This window comes from Haemorhous mexicanus, chromosome 3 (assembly GCF_027477595.1).
Source record: "Haemorhous mexicanus isolate bHaeMex1 chromosome 3, bHaeMex1.pri, whole genome shotgun sequence".
In the NCBI taxonomy this organism is placed as follows: Eukaryota; Metazoa; Chordata; class Aves; order Passeriformes; family Fringillidae; genus Haemorhous; species Haemorhous mexicanus.
The window spans coordinates 34599168-34614665 of record NC_082343.1 but is presented as its reverse complement, the minus strand read 5'-3'; the positions used below and the strand labels follow the sequence as shown (position 1 = coordinate 34614665).

General features: G+C 38.9%; 1 protein-coding gene across 9 annotated transcripts in view; it reads left to right on the top strand.

Moving 5' to 3' along the window:
- Positions 1-15498, top strand: part of LTBP1 (latent transforming growth factor beta binding protein 1) — a 189431-nt gene that overhangs the window by 91505 nt on the left and 82428 nt on the right. For all 9 annotated transcript variants that reach the window (XM_059841317.1, XM_059841314.1, XM_059841319.1 and 6 more), the window contains 2 exons: positions 7554-7656; positions 13549-13620. In XM_059841317.1, the coding sequence (XP_059697300.1) occupies positions 7554-7656; positions 13549-13620 (175 nt within the window). The remainder of the gene's footprint in view (positions 1-7553; positions 7657-13548; positions 13621-15498) is intronic.

The window sequence follows — 15498 nt, the reverse complement described above, 5'->3', positions numbered from 1 at the left end:
ACATGTATTTACAAATGTGTTGTTTAATTGTGATTGTTTTTTGAAGTGTCCTCACCACTGTGAAGTAAAGTGGAAAGAAAACTACAAAAGCATCATTACTATTTGAAATTTTAAAAGATATTATAGGCAGCAAATAGTGTTTTGGATGGTTCTGTTTTGTTCTCAAGTAAATTCACTTTTCCTGGCTGTCTCTCTTTTCTCTAAGTGGAACACTCAGCATTTATTTCTCCTCTGGGAGATGTTAATGGTGATTGCTCCAGGATAACTTATCATGTTACATGGTAGCCCACAATGATAAGACCCACAAAAAAAATTGTGGTTCATCAAACTCTTTCCTAGTACCACAAACATTTTTGCAGGGTATATCATAAACTATGTTAAGCTGCAGCCCATAAACTTGCTGTTGACATAATGATATAGGAAACAAACCTTTACCTGAACTCGCCCATTGTTGACGTAGAGGAAATAGAGACTTGAAATTGGGAAGCAGACATAATGGAAGCAGTAGGACAAAAATCCCAGTTAAAATGGAGAGCAGTAAACTTTTGAAGAGCACTCTATAATGGTGCCTTCAAAAGCTGGAGACTGGATGTAGTGTCCTGCAAAATATTTTACAGCCATGTAGTCCTTTATTCCTGAAATCCAAGGTCTTCTTAGACCACTGATTCACTAAGTCCTATTTAGAAAGCAAGCAAATAAGGATGATTTTGTTTCTCTTTCATTCCTCCTCTTCAGATGATTTTAATTTTAATTCTAATAAAAATGCCTTTATTATGACGCAGGATATCTTATTTCCCAAAATCCTTCTACAGCATCAGTGGTGTACCTAGTAAAGGTTGCATTGGTATTCTTGAGTCCTGTTGATTTTGCATATAATTTCTTTGCATTTAAATCAAAAAAAGAATGCACTTGCCTACTGTCCATGAAAATCCATATAAAGATAATTGAGCACTACTTTTTTCACCCCTTAAGATAATTTTGAAGTGTTTACTAAGTATATTCATGTGTTTTCTGTTTTCTTATGGTTACTGCATTGCAGTATTATCACTAAAAAATGGGGTTTTTCCTCAAAGTTTGGGTCTCTTCATTGCTTCAATGTAAAAAAATTTGCAAAGCAGCAAGAAATTGGAGAAGCTGGTACTGCAAAAAATTCATCTAAATCAGGCTCTTTCTGTCTAGATTTACATGTAATGCTGTGCTCTTCCACAGATATTTTTGGGTATTAGGTTTACAGAAGGAGACTTGTAGTTATCCCAGCATCTGTAGTTTAAAAACAAAATTTAAAACCATTGTTATTCTAGAGAGAGACAGATACTGAAGTTGCTTGCCTTGATGAAAGGAGCACGTGGCAAAAAGTCCAGAAGAGAAGCTGGCTATGAAGTAATGTCTGCCTATACTTGTTCATTTCTCCTCTTGTAACTGCTGAGAGGAGTTGGACTGCTCTCTGAAATGATCACTGCAAGAATTTCAGAAATACTGTCTTCTGATCCCCTCTTCTTGTTGTGGTACTTCAAATTCAAGTCCATTCCAGGTTGCTATGTTGGGGTATGTGTTCCATTCCTCAATTTCAAGTGGTTTGCTGCATGATGCTTTGTGCTTCCCTTGCAAAGTGCTTTAAAAGGTATTACAGAAAAGGTCCATACTTGTTACAGCTCTGTTCAAAAGGACGCCTGAATTAGAGTTGTTTTGATATCATGAAGTGAAGTTGGGTGGATTATAGTGATTCTTTGAAAAATCATCTTAAAGAAAATCACAATATAGCATCTATAGCAGACAAAAGAAGCATCTTTTGATAGATGAATGGTTTTAATTAATTGGTTTTAATTATTTAAATGGTTTAATAAATAACATTAATAATGAACACTAGGAAAGACTTTTGAAAATTATAAGGATTGTCCATTTTTCAGTGCAATCAAAACACTCACATATGCATTCAAATGTGTTTCAAACGCTGCTTAGTATGTCTGATCAACAGATATTAGTTAACCAACATCTTAAGTGGAATAAATTTCTATGGAGACTATTTAATACTTTGTTTCAGCAGTGTCTTACAGGAAATGTTTGTTTTGGTTTGAGCAACACATTTCTGTCTGCTGTCAGAGTTAATAGGATACAGAATAAAGTCAAGTGATAGGTGGCAGCTGGAAAAGGTCAGAAATTATCAACATTGTATGATGGTCAAGATTCTGACTGCAAATCCTTAAGCATATCCTTCATTCAGACATGGGCATACGCTGACTGGGTATTTAAGAATATGCATACAGTTTTTAAAAACTGGGCTTAGATAGTTGATGAGTTTTTCATGATGGAAAATATTAAACAAAGACATCAAAGTTTTTGAGTTAGAAATCAGAACAGCAAAATATTTGATAGCCCTTAAAGCCCAACCCAACATATTGGTGCTACTGTGTGCAATACAATCATAGTGTAGTGTGGAAGTGATGACAGCAGTGATATGCCTGTTGAAGTTATTCATTCAACTGTATAAGCATCCCTGTTGAACTTCAGATTTAAGAAAACATTTCCTGGGGAGGTAAATTTCAGGTATTTTCTTTTTTTGACAACTGTATGAAATGAACTTTGGTATTTATCTTCTTTAGGAAGGAGAAGTGATAGAATTTTGTGCTTCATACTGGTACTTCTTCTCTTAGAGCACTTTTAAAACCTCTTTTCTTTAGAATAGTCTTAAAAATACCATCTCATAAAGTAAAATAGCTGTCTGGAATTCCTTGAAGCTCATGGTTTGGCTTTTGAAGTTCTTAAACAAATAGACTGTCAGAAATTGGTGTGGATTCATTTGCAGGATTAATATTTCATTTGCAGTAGTTTTTTTGCAAGATCAATACTCTGAAATATCAGAAGATTAAAGCTGTATCAGATACCAAAAACACTAAACATTGTTTTAATTACTCAAATAGAAGAAAGCTGGATAATTTTACTTGCTTATGAAGAATGTTCTGCTTAAGCCAAAACAAATTCTTTACCAGTTCTTCTGGAAAGTCTGGAAGTATTTAAGTTTCTCTCCTGTGCTTATGAGACAATGCCTGTTAGTGAGCCAGTGCTACATGGGATAACACTCTTCATTTGTAACAACCTGTCATTCAGCTGGTCAGTGAGCTAATTAAGTATGTCTGTTAATCGTTTCAGTAATAGAGTGTATTAAGTTTGAGGTTTCTTGCTCTGCTTGTCATTCCTATAAGAAAAAAAAAGAAGCAACAATCCAAGGTCTGTGCCTGTTGAATAGTTTGCAGAAAGTTAAACAGTGTATCCATTCACTTCTGCTATTGTGGTATGTGAAATGCAGTCTTTTGAGCTGAATCCCAGAGTCATTAGCTCAGGCAAAGCACCTATCAATTTCAATCATAGCTAATCATGTGACACTCCTTTATTTATGTCTGTATTGTGGTTTTAACTAACAGCTTGTGACAGGGATTTGTAGATGGGTCACGCAGGAGTGGGAGTCCCGGGAAACCTTGTGGTCCCTTGGCCAGAATCCCCTGCGGTTGTCCTGAGAGTAATTGCCAGACTGGGCTCCCTACTGCACTTTACAGGGAGCTGAATAAATTTCCTTTACTGCCTTAGCAGATGAGTTGCAAGGATATAATCCTTCCTTTTTTCTGCCATTGGAAATGCTTGCAGCACTGGTGGCAATACTCAGCTTAGCGCTCTAGGACTGTGGAGATGGGGCAGAGGCTGGAGTCTGGACAGGGTAGCAAGGGGGGTGATGTGGCTTGGGGTGGCTTTTGTGCACCAGCACAGGGTCAGCCAGAATTTCAGTCTTCCAGCGGGAATATTCAGTACTTCCTTCAGTTATATAAAATATTGGCATAGGAGGCCAGGCACGCATGAGGAAAAATATGTGGATTTGAAACAATACTTTCAGTGTCTCTGAGCGCTTTACCCAGGAAGAACTTTGTTTTATAGCAGTACCATGTGTGCATCATACTGCTACTACTGCTGAGCCTCTTTCAGCACAGTTGAGCTCTTTTATACCAAACCTTCATGACTTCTTTGCCTTCTGAGCTAGTCAGACTTATTTCCAAATCATAAGCTTATGACAGAGATATCATTCATGAAAATCTGTATTCTTTTCCAGGATCCCTCAGGAATACCGACTAGATTAGTTTAAAATATGTGTAGATGATGGATAGAAAAGTGTAAACCTAAGCTTAAAGAATGGCATTATCTTCATGCATTGTCCAGCATGCCTGTGTTTAGCTTTCCTGCTTATTTTAGGCCTATAAGTATGTGTTGGAGTTGTGTAGAATAGTGAAACAAACTAAAAATTAGTTATGAATTTCTCCAAGTGACTTTTCCAGTCACTTGTGAGTCATAGACTGAAAAAGACTGTCTGAAGAGCTAATGAGCTCATCTTGGTAGTAGCAAGTGTGTTAAGACTTCTGAAGTGGAAAGGAATTACCTGTAAAAGTTTTTGAGACCTGTAGAAATAGAGCTTCAGTACCTATATGCTTAAGGCTGCTGAAAGGAGTGAGCATCTTAAGAAAACATTGGCCAAGGAACAGTTTGTGCAGTGCCATGAGTGTTTAGAGTCTCTGAAGCACTACTAGATGTACCAGAGAAATCAGGGTTTAGTAGCCACAGAAGAACTCTGTTTCTGCTTGGATTAGGACTTTGCAGAGCACTCGTGTTTTGTGATGCATATCTCCAAAATTACACAGATCTTAAGGCAGTAGGAGCCCCATGTGGGAGTTGCTTTTCCTTGTTGCCCAGTTTCTACAATGATCTGGATGTTAACCAAATTATCATTGATTCTTCAAGCTTTAATTCACCATAGAGGCAGTGGGAGCAGCAGCTTTAATCATTGCCAGCTTTTACTGACAGAACTGCAAATCGCAGTTGCCAGATGACTCAGACTTTGGCATCCTTATTTTTGCTCATGATTTTTATATGGAAATTTGAAAAAGTTATGACCACAAAGATAATGATTTTCAGTAGAGTGCAAATACTGTAGCACCACACCTAAATTATAATTGGGCTTTAGTCCATCTTCCTCCTTCTCCCCTCCCTTTTTTTCCCCTTCTTCTCTTTTAGTTTGTTACAATTAGGTGACACGTTTTCTATTTTGGGGAGAAGGGAAAAAAAAGTTGTGGGGGCAGTTCATGATATGTTGGCTCTCATGTTAGTGGAATCTTGCCTTGACACATGCAAGCTCCTGGGATGTGTCCTTGAGGTTTTGACCTTGAAGAGGAACACTGGGTGTTAGGTAATGTGCCTCACTGCCCAAATGCTCCATTTCTGAGATCATAAGGGGAGATACAACTCTAGCCTTGATTCCTCCCATTTCTTTTTGCAGAGTGGAGAGTTGTAAAACTGAGGTACAGTGGGGGGAGAAAAGCTGGATGCAAAATGCTTTAGCTGACTCTTGATAAGAGCCACTGTGTACAACTTCAGCAAGTGGCTTCTCTTTCTTTGAAGAGGCTCTAGAAAAGGGGTGGAGCATCTGTAACTATAAAGCAAAGGTAGCTGTGGTTATAAAGTAAAATGGTCCTTCCTGGAGCGTGCCTGCCTGGGATGCAGGTTGAGAAAACCAGCATTGTGTAAAGATGTAGCTTGAACTCTCTAAGGTTTTAGGGTAACCACATAGAGGAGGCATTATGAGTACTCTCCAGCTGAAAGATTTGTTGAGCTTCTGGGATGTGCAGCACAATCTGTGTATCCTCTAGCTAGGGCAGTGGGAAGAGTTTATTTCAGTTTTGAAAACAGCAGAGCTGCTATGGCAGAGGAAATTGTACAGAATTCCCCATTTATGCGTCTTGATGGTATTTCTGAAGTACCAGGCTGGGAGTTGCTTGTGGAAGCAGAACTCGGTGGACTCTGACTAATGGTCAGATGGTCAATGGTTTGCCTTGTATTAATCCTAGCAGTGCCTAAGCCAGAGGAGTGCAAGACAAGCATTCACCTAGGGTAAGCCTGGGCTGTCATCTGAAAGGTAGGGCTTGCTGAGATTCTCCACTGTTTTAACACAGCCAAATACCATCCAGGCAAGGACTATTTCCCATCCCTTGCAACACAGGAAAATTTGTCATCAGACCCACTCCAGACAGTAATGTGAAAATATACTCCTAAAGTTGCACAATAATTGAGCAGTCTGTTTGAACCTGTTTGGCCACTCTGTTCTTTTTGCTGTTCATGTGCCCTGCCAAACTGAGGCTCAAAGCACAGGTGGTGCTAACCTGTATATGGGTAGTGGGCAGAGGCACACCATAGCCATGCCAAGTTGCCCTGGTGCTAAAAACTTGGACAGGTGTGGCTGGCTGTCACTGAGACGGGGGACACTTCAGACTTCTCACATATCCCTTGACACAGATCTAAGCTTCATGTGCTGCACATGCTGAGCTGCAGTCTGATGTTTAAATAGTGAACTGGTGCTGCTTTTAATTTGTTGAGATACTTCAGGATGTGTCTGGGGAGTATCTCTGAGAGAAAATGGCTGGTATGATGCTTTGCTGGGCCTCCCCATGCAGAGGGGACCCTCTGATGAGTCAGAAGCCTTGTAGAATAGCTTGCTATTCTGTTAGTAGTCACACTATAAAGCTATACAGGGAAACTTTGCTTTAGAAATATAATTGGCTTATGTATGACAGTATGATTAAGAACACATTGGAAAATTTTGGGAAAGCTGGAGGAAGCTGTCAGTGCCTGTGCATTCAGCATGTTTGTGTACTGCAGAGTGACTGTGTTACCAGCTAAGTGAGAGTCACCACAAGGCCACAGCCTGTGGCATAGGATGAGCCAGCTATCTTGAGCTGAAAGCTATGTGGCAATGAACATTTGGGTCAGAGTCAGAAAGCAGAGTTAGATTAGGGAAAGTCTATTCACGCCATACTGAGGATTCCCACTTCAGCACATTAGAATTGTTTGCTGCAGTGCCTATTTATACCCTGTTTGCTTTGAAAGTATACAAAGTGCAGCTGTTGTGGACTTCTCCTGGGCTTTATGTGTTCCATTGTATACCTGATTGGCAGGTTTAGATGTTTGGGGGGGTCTTTTTAATGTCTGCAGCTGAAATATATTTAAGCTTTCTTTACCATAAAAAATGGAAGAAAATTGCAAAAGAACATAACTAGTATGTTGTAAGCTTCCAAATATTAATAGTCTTATCATTATAAAGCATAATAAGGATGTTATTGATTAGTGGGGAAATGGAAATTGGCCTCAGAAATAATAAGGCATTTGAGATAATTCATATAGCTTTTGAAAAAGTGAACAAGCATGTTTTTATGATGAAAACAGTAGCTGCCAGCGGTGAGTTACTACCTTAGAAATATGCTCATTCATTCCTATGTTGTCTTCTGGTTTTTACTCCTTTTCAAAGTGACATGGGGTAAGATAATAATGTCACTTAATTTATTCATGCCTGTGTAGAGGGCCTCTGCAATGTGTGAGCACCATTTTAGTTTAGTTAGGAGCTCCATTGAATTCTCAGTGTCTCAGCAAGAGGTTGACCCAAAATGACTGAAAAAGAACATTGCACTGGAAGTGAGTGTTGTACAGTATCACTAACCAAAATATTCTTTACCTGACTATTTCAGTGTGGCAAAGCACTTCCTGGCCTTTCCAAGCAAGAAGACTGCTGTGGAACCGTGGGTACTTCCTGGGGTTTTAACAAATGCCAGAAATGTCCCAAGAAGCCGTGTAAGTGCTATTTTATTGTTATTCTCCTGGCTTTCCCCCCTCAAGTAGTATTTTCCTTTTTTTCAGAGGGGAAAAATACCAAAGGAGCCTAGTAGAAAAAATGTGCTATTATTTGATTAGGGACAGGTTGTAGAAACTGGAATTCCCTTGCATGCCAGCAGAGTTACAATATGCAGGCACTTGGTGCAGCCAGCAAAGTTGATGTCATAGGGTTTTTTCCCCTGCTTCTTCCTCCTTTGAGTCAGTGATGGACTGTTGCATTTACTCAGTGCAGGAAGAGTAATCACATTGGTTTTCCAGCTGGACTTTTTTTTTTAAGTTTGCACAGAAATCTTGAGTTATAGAGGCGCCAGTTTCTGCTTGGAGAGAATGCAGTGACCTCTCGGGACTGCAGATGAAATTTCATGTTTGGAGCCAAGGTCTTCCAGGCTCTAAAATGCTGGTTGCTTTTTTTTCCTCTGCTTTTGAAACATCTTCCCCAACAATTAGACAATGACAAAGACTTTCTTCAGCATTTTATTATGATTTGACATCATATTATAATGAGAAAAGAATTCAGAATTATTTGCATCATTGGTGAGGATAATCTCTTGAACTTTCTGTGAATTATATTATCGTTGTGCGGGAATAATAATAGTTCTGTGTCATGTCATATTTTCGGCATTAAATGAAAGATGGGAAAAGATAATGTGATCCCTGTTTTGCAGATGGAGTGGACCTGCATTTACTGGGCCAAAAATAGGTCATTAAATTGCAGTCCTTGTTACCTAGTTCTCCTAGGACCCTGTTACTCAGATAGCAATGCTGGCAATATGTTCAGTGTTTGATTTTTTTGGAAGCATTTGTTTCTCTGAAAGTCTTAATGTGGATGTAAATATAATTCCAGCAGAAAATATGCTATTATTCCTATTTCTCTGACTCCTCCTTCCATAGGAGACTCTGATATAAATTTGTGGTGACTCAGTCTGATTTGCTAGTTTCTGAAACATTTTGTGCATTTGAGTATGTCTATCTTCTGACAAGCTTTAGAAAGAGAGCCTCCTTGAGTGTTTGAAGGTCATAGTTAATAAGACTCAGGTATCTATTTTATTCCCGTAACATGTAAACACAGTTTCTAAAAGGAGCATACATGCCAACTGTATAAAATTTAACAAAGACAAGTGCCAGATTTTGCACCTGGCCATGGGCAGCCCTGGATGTATGTGCAGACTGCAGAGCGAGAGGCTGGAGAGCAGTGCCAGTCAGAAAGTTGAACCTGAGTCAGCAGTGCCCTGGCAGCCAGGAGGCCAGCCCTGTCCTGGGGGGCATCAGGCACAGCATCACCAGCCGGGCAAGGGAGGGGATTGTCCTGCTCTGCTCCGAGCCGGGGCAGCCTCACCTGGAGTGCTGGGGGCTGTTTTGGGTGACACAATGTAAAAAAGACATTGAACTGTTAGACAGTGTCCAGAAGAGGGCAAGGAGGATGGTGGAGGGCCTTGAGGGGAAGCTGTAAGGGGAATGGCTGAGGTCACTTGATCTGGTCAGCCTGGAGGAGACTGAGGGGAGACCTCACTGCAGTTAGAGCTTGGGAAGAGGAGGGGCAGGCACTGATCTCTTCTCTGTGATAACCAGTGACAGGACCCAAGGGAATGGCCTGGAGTTGTGTCAGGGAAGGTTTAGGTTGGATGTTAGGAAAAGGTTCTTCACCCAGAGAGTGGGTGGGCACTGGAACAGCTCCCCAGGGAAGTGGTCATAGCACCAGCCTGGCAGAGTGCAAGAAGCATTTGGGCAATGCAGTTGAGCTACAACTGAAATCTAGTTCATCAGAATCATAGTGGCGAGTGAGATGTTGCTTATTTGGGATGTAGGTGTGCTATGAGAAAAATCACAAAAGCCTGAAATGTGTTTCAACCAAAAATTGGTTGGAACTACTAATACAAATTTTTGGTGCCAGGTTTGAAAGGAATTGCACTTGCTAGTTTTTCACAGTTCAGGTAAAATATTGATTGTCTCAGCCTGGAACCCACAGTAGATGTGTAGATGAGGCAGCTGCTTAATGGCACGGTGCTCAGCACAGTGTTAAAAGGAAGCAAATAGGGAAACTGTGACAAACTTCTGATCCATAGGTGCTTCCTAAGTGGGTACAGAGAAGTGCTTGAACTCAACCTAAAAACCTCTCCTAAAGGGAAGTCCACCACTCTTTTTTCAAAACACTGAATAATTTGTTTAAATGGTAATGAGATGAGCAATGTCCTTTTGTTATAAAAAAAGTTTAATGACTAGCATGCTTGCTCAAGATGGGTCACTTCAGAGTTCCTTTATCTGCCAGAATAATTTCTAATCTACATTTTATACCTATGAGGAGATGCCCGAACCCATAAAATGTAGAAACAATTCTTGGAACAGGTCTAGGAACTCAGTCTCTTTCCCAGAGCCCTTAATGACTCACAGTATGAGTCATACTCACTCCTGCTTTCTGGTTCAATTTGGAATTGTTTTTTTGAATGTAACTGTATGATTTCAGGAAGAGACAGAGAATGGTGCCACTTGGAATAATCCTCTTCTTCTGATTAAAGCATTCCTGGAAAGTAAGGATTTGTGTCTCCTAGACATAATAGGACACATTTCTCATCTTTCGAGGTGGGAGTTCTCACTGTATGTTAGTGTTTTGAGAAGGGTGCACTATATATTTTATCCAGATTAAAATACAGTATCACTATATCAAGAGTGTCATTTGGTAGTATGAGAGTGAATATTCATTGAATCTGTCAAGAGGATTTAGTAATGGTGTATGTATTTTGTCTAGGCTACATTTGATTTAGGAATGATTCTAAGCATGATGCTATTTAATCATGCCGTGTCTTATGGCAATTCTACATGGATGCAAATGGTGAATTTTTAGATTTTTAAGAATTGAAGGTGATACGTTTAGTGTGTTGCAGGTGTTTAAGTGATCTTACAGCATCTTAAAATGTTATAGGTGTTCAGTTTGAACTTTGGCACAAAACCTGAAAACCAAAAATCTCTTCTGGATCTGGGTTAAAGGATCTTTTGGGCATAGGTGTCAAACTAAGACTCGTGACAGTATTGAAATGTTATGGTTCTGTAGAGTAAACAATTTTCAAAGATAAATGTAAATTTGTTAGAAAATTTAATGGAAGTCTAGAGTGGATGCTGAAGGATTTATATTCATCAAGTGTTTTTATTTTTACAACACTGACAATGCTAGAGTGGTAAAAAGGATATGCATATATTATATTCATAAATGTATATGGTATTGGATGGAAAAGCTTGGGAGTCAAGTAAATAAATAGTAATTGTCAGTTAAGTGATATCTATAGATGTGTCTCAAAAGGTTAAGTTAGTCCCACATTCTTCCCATATAACTCTGACCTGTTCTGATATTTCATTAAATTGGTATTACCCTTTTTATTGTAGATATTTTGGAAGCAAACAAACTTCCTTTTACTTTTATGGTTTTATGCCTCATAAACTTCGTTAAAAGTGGACATGCTTTTATAATAATATGTAATCAGGTTGTGATCTTCTGCCTAACCCACTTCAGCAAAATATTTCAGCCTATACTTTAGTGCCACTAGCAGGTAGTTCTCTCTTCAATCAACTACTTAAGGACATGCATAAGTTTGCATATGTCTTGTTCCCATGGTCTTACAGAGGGCTCTGTCATCTCTGTAAGGACTTGAGTATTTTGGGTAACAGTCACTGCTCCGTCAGGGCTCCTGACCTGTTGCAAATTTAAGTGCCTTGGCCTGAGACAGCTTCCATGTCTGTAAGTTTATGGGTTGTTCAGTATTACCGAAAACCAAAAGAAGTTTTGGAACAGATCTCCATTTTTAAGGGCTTCTAACAGAAGACAGCTTTTAAGAAGAAAGGTCTTTCTGTGTTACATGGGAGATGTTGTGATTGGTCAGGCTTCTTGCTAACTTAGTAATTACAATCATGTTGTTTAGGTGAGTAAAGGGTAAGTAATATTTGACTCCATCCAGCTCCCACATGGATCACCAGCCATCACTGAGCAAGCTTCTTCTCTACTGTGGCTTTCTTACATTTCTGCTCTTTGTTGAAAGGAAAAAAACCGCTGCTAGTAAGCTGCCAGTTTCCTGTTTGTTGTGGGAGTAGGAGGATGAGGAAGGAGGGAGAGGTTAAAATCTCTGACTTCAGTCCAGCACCGCACTTTGTAGAGCAGCTGAGTCACCCTGGGAGGGAAAATGTGTTGCAGCACTGGAAATGAGCTGGCATAGGTTACGGCATGGTCTTCATCTACAACTGGAAGCTGTTTTCATTCCGCAGGCTGCCCTGCAGGGTACCATTCCTGCCCACAGAAAGTTACAGAGACTCTCCTGGTTTTAGAGTGGATCAATCAGGTCTATTATGGCAAGCACAAATCAGTTAGGACATAATGAGTGCAATTATGAGTTTGAATCTGCCAACATGAGTACTAGGAGTTTCATTGACGCTTTTGGGGACCAGAAGTAGACTAATGCATTGTGCTTTTGGAAGTCTCCTTAAATTTCAACTAGTTTTAATATTAACATTAGGAAAAGACTGAAAAATCTGCCTTGGAAACTAAATGTGTAGCTGCCAGTTGAGTAGAGAGACAAAATTTTCAAGTTGTACTTGGTATTCGAATTATTGTATTCAGTGTAAAGATGGAAAAGTATGTGTTCAGAACGGTAATAACATTGCTGTATTTTTACTATGTGTGTTTAACCATTTTACACTTTATGCAACATCTAAGGAGAATTTCAATGTTTTATTTAAGCAGTTATTTTAAATAATTCACTGATATTTGAAATAAAACTATCTCAGTCCAAAGCCGGCTACTCAAGATTATCACTTAAATTTTTCCAAATAATAGGCAAAGCTATAGAACTAGTTTAAACAATTATCCTTTTTTTTTTCCCTGTCATTACAGTCAACCAAGTGCCAGTTTTAAAGTAAGCAGCAGGGATAAATGTATTATGTGAAGGGAAGCCAATCAATGGCAACTTGGTTGTTCTGTCTTGACAGTTTGTATACTCTAAAGATGTAAATGAATGAATCTGGTGCGTTTTGGGGGGTTTTGTTTATTGAACATTTGGAACACTTAGAAATGAAGCAAAAGATCTGACAGAATGTAAGGTATATCTGTTATAACATTCAAATTATGAAAAACTCTCTTGACTCTTATTAAAAGCATTTATGTGATCATAGTGCCAAAAGTTTAGTTCTATATGCTTAATAAAGTACTGGGCTTTGCCAAGAAGTTAGCTTTGAGTGCATAACTATACAAAGTTACTGCTTGCATTTTTGATGTTTAAGAAACAATAAATGGTTTTCTGTAGTCTGAAAAGCAGCCTTAAGTGGAGGAAAGAAACAATCAATAGAAATAAAAAGCTGGTTAACTGAAAACTTTCTAGTTTGGCAAAATTGAATTCAGTATTTATTTTGCAGTGTTATTATTATCTGTGACTGTTTACACTGATTAGCCACTTCACAAATGAAGTGAAGTTCAGTATTCTAAAATGCAACAGCTCTGTTAGGTAAATCCTAGATGTTTCCATAATGAATCTTCAACTTCATATTTTCCAAACGTGATATTTGCAGCTGGTTTGCTAAAGTAATTATTTGAATATTTCAGAACAAATAGGATGAAAGATATCCTGATTTCAAAGATTTGTTTTGTTTTTTAACACAAATTTGACTGGATAACCAAAGAGTTAAGTGGCAGACATATTGAAAAACATTGAATTAAGGTTGCCTGTACAATCTTTAATTTTAGCTTGTCTTTTTTGCTTAACTATTTTTCACAAAATCTTAAAATTTTTTAAATATACTTATATAATAATTTAGCCGTCAGGCTCTGCAAGCATATAAATGATCAGTATTTAACTGATGTATTTTTTTTTTCAGCTTACCATGGGTACGGTCCTATCATGGAATGCCCACAAGGCTACAAGAGAATCAATGCTACCTTTTGTCAAGGTATGATAGCACCCAAATTGGTTGTGTTTAGTTTCAGTACTGGCTTTCTGTGACAGCTTCTTTGATATTGATGATTTAGATTATTTAATCTGGTCGATTGATTTATATTTGGGAAAAAATGTTGAGTATACTTTTGACTCTTTCTAAATATTGACAACTCTGTAAGAGTGAGTTTTTTCCTCCAGGGAAAATAACTTCTGAAACTTTTATGTATACCCTCATTTTCTTTGATGATGTATAAAGATTATTTCATAAGAATTCTTTTACTTTGTTTTTCTGTATAAATGTATAAAATACATTGTTTTGTTGTATTTTTTGGCTAAAGAGTGAATCTGTGGACATATTACGTTAAGTCAGATGAAAATAGCAATACAGAACAATTTTTGTTATCACGAAAGTGTAGAGGAATCAGAGAACAATTCTTTTGGACTCAAGAGGCTAGGCACAACAGTACTGAGAAAAGCCAGATAACATCCCTTTCAAGTGGAGAGGAAAAGAATGAGTACCTGGCTGCCATGTAAAGAGTAACAGGCTCCCACCTGTTTCCAGAATGTGCATAGTACAGGTGAGATGTATGGAGTTAGACACAGGCTAGTTGTGTTTCTCTGAGATTATTATTGCCTGCTGGCAAATATAGAAGTTATCAAAACATACAGGGTCGTGGGGTCTGCATGATCATGCAGCTACTAAGCAAAGCTTGGGACATTTGGATTCTCCTGGTCTGTAGCATCTCTATCTGACCAGCTGAAGAGATGACCACAGACAAATGCTCACTCTTTCTGTGTATCTTGGAGCACTGCACAGAGGTGCCAGGTGAGGATGTAGGAAAAAGCTTAATTGCTTGTCTGACTGGTTTGGCACAGCACAAGAGCAAGGAGCTCTGAGATGATGTAAGCAATCTTGCAGCAGTGCTCTGGAGAGAGGTTTGGGAAGGAAGGGAAAAAGTCTTTCAAGTGAAGCTGATACTGCTGTGGCCAGAATTCTTGATCAGTGTTGATACTGCAAGCAATAAAGAGGTCCAAATAAATAGTAGTGCTGGTGAAGAGCTGGATAAAATGAAAGAATAGATGATGTTAAAGGATATTTGTAGGCATTTTGGACATAAATTTAATCTTATTTAACTGAAAATTTTCACTTTGCATGTTAATGAGGGAATGTGCAATAGCCAGTTGCATAAAGAAATTATTTGCTCACCAAAATAATAAAGTTTGTAGAGCACTAAACACAAACATCATGCTGTTTCACTGCTGAGGGAGATGTGAACTGCTCTCTGCCTGAGCCTGTCTGTTGCTCAGGTCTCTACCTAGTGGTTTACCAGCTTGCAGGGGAGGGACATTTGGAGGACTGGATGGGTCAAAACACTAAAAAAGTAAATGGAGGAGAGCTGCCAATTGCATCTCAAGAGTTTGTTCCCTGCTCTGCAGTGGAAGACTGTAAAGTCCTCTTAGTAAGTAAAAAGGGATGGGGAGGTGTTGATGGCAGCATGTTGCTAATGAGGACTGCAAAGTGAAAAGGTGAAGGAACTGAGTGTCAAATGTAAATGGGCAGCCTTTTTATGCCTCAAATTAAACATGCAGGGGATGCATTTCAGCAAGACAGTCCCAGTTATTTTGAAAGAGTTTGTCTTGTTCCATGTATCAGTCACAAGGTTTTTCAGAGTCTGCAAAAGAGAGGTTTTAGAACTTTGACCCTGGAAAGTGTCTAGAAGATGCCATGATGGATTTGTGCCCTCATGCAACCCTCTAAGCATGATCCAGGAGAGGCAGGAGCTTTTGATACCTTCAGTAGTCGTGTGAATACCCCACAGAACACACAATGGTTTCAGACAGCAGCAACCCAGCAGACATTTCAAGGCAAGTAGGGCATTCACCTTGGTTC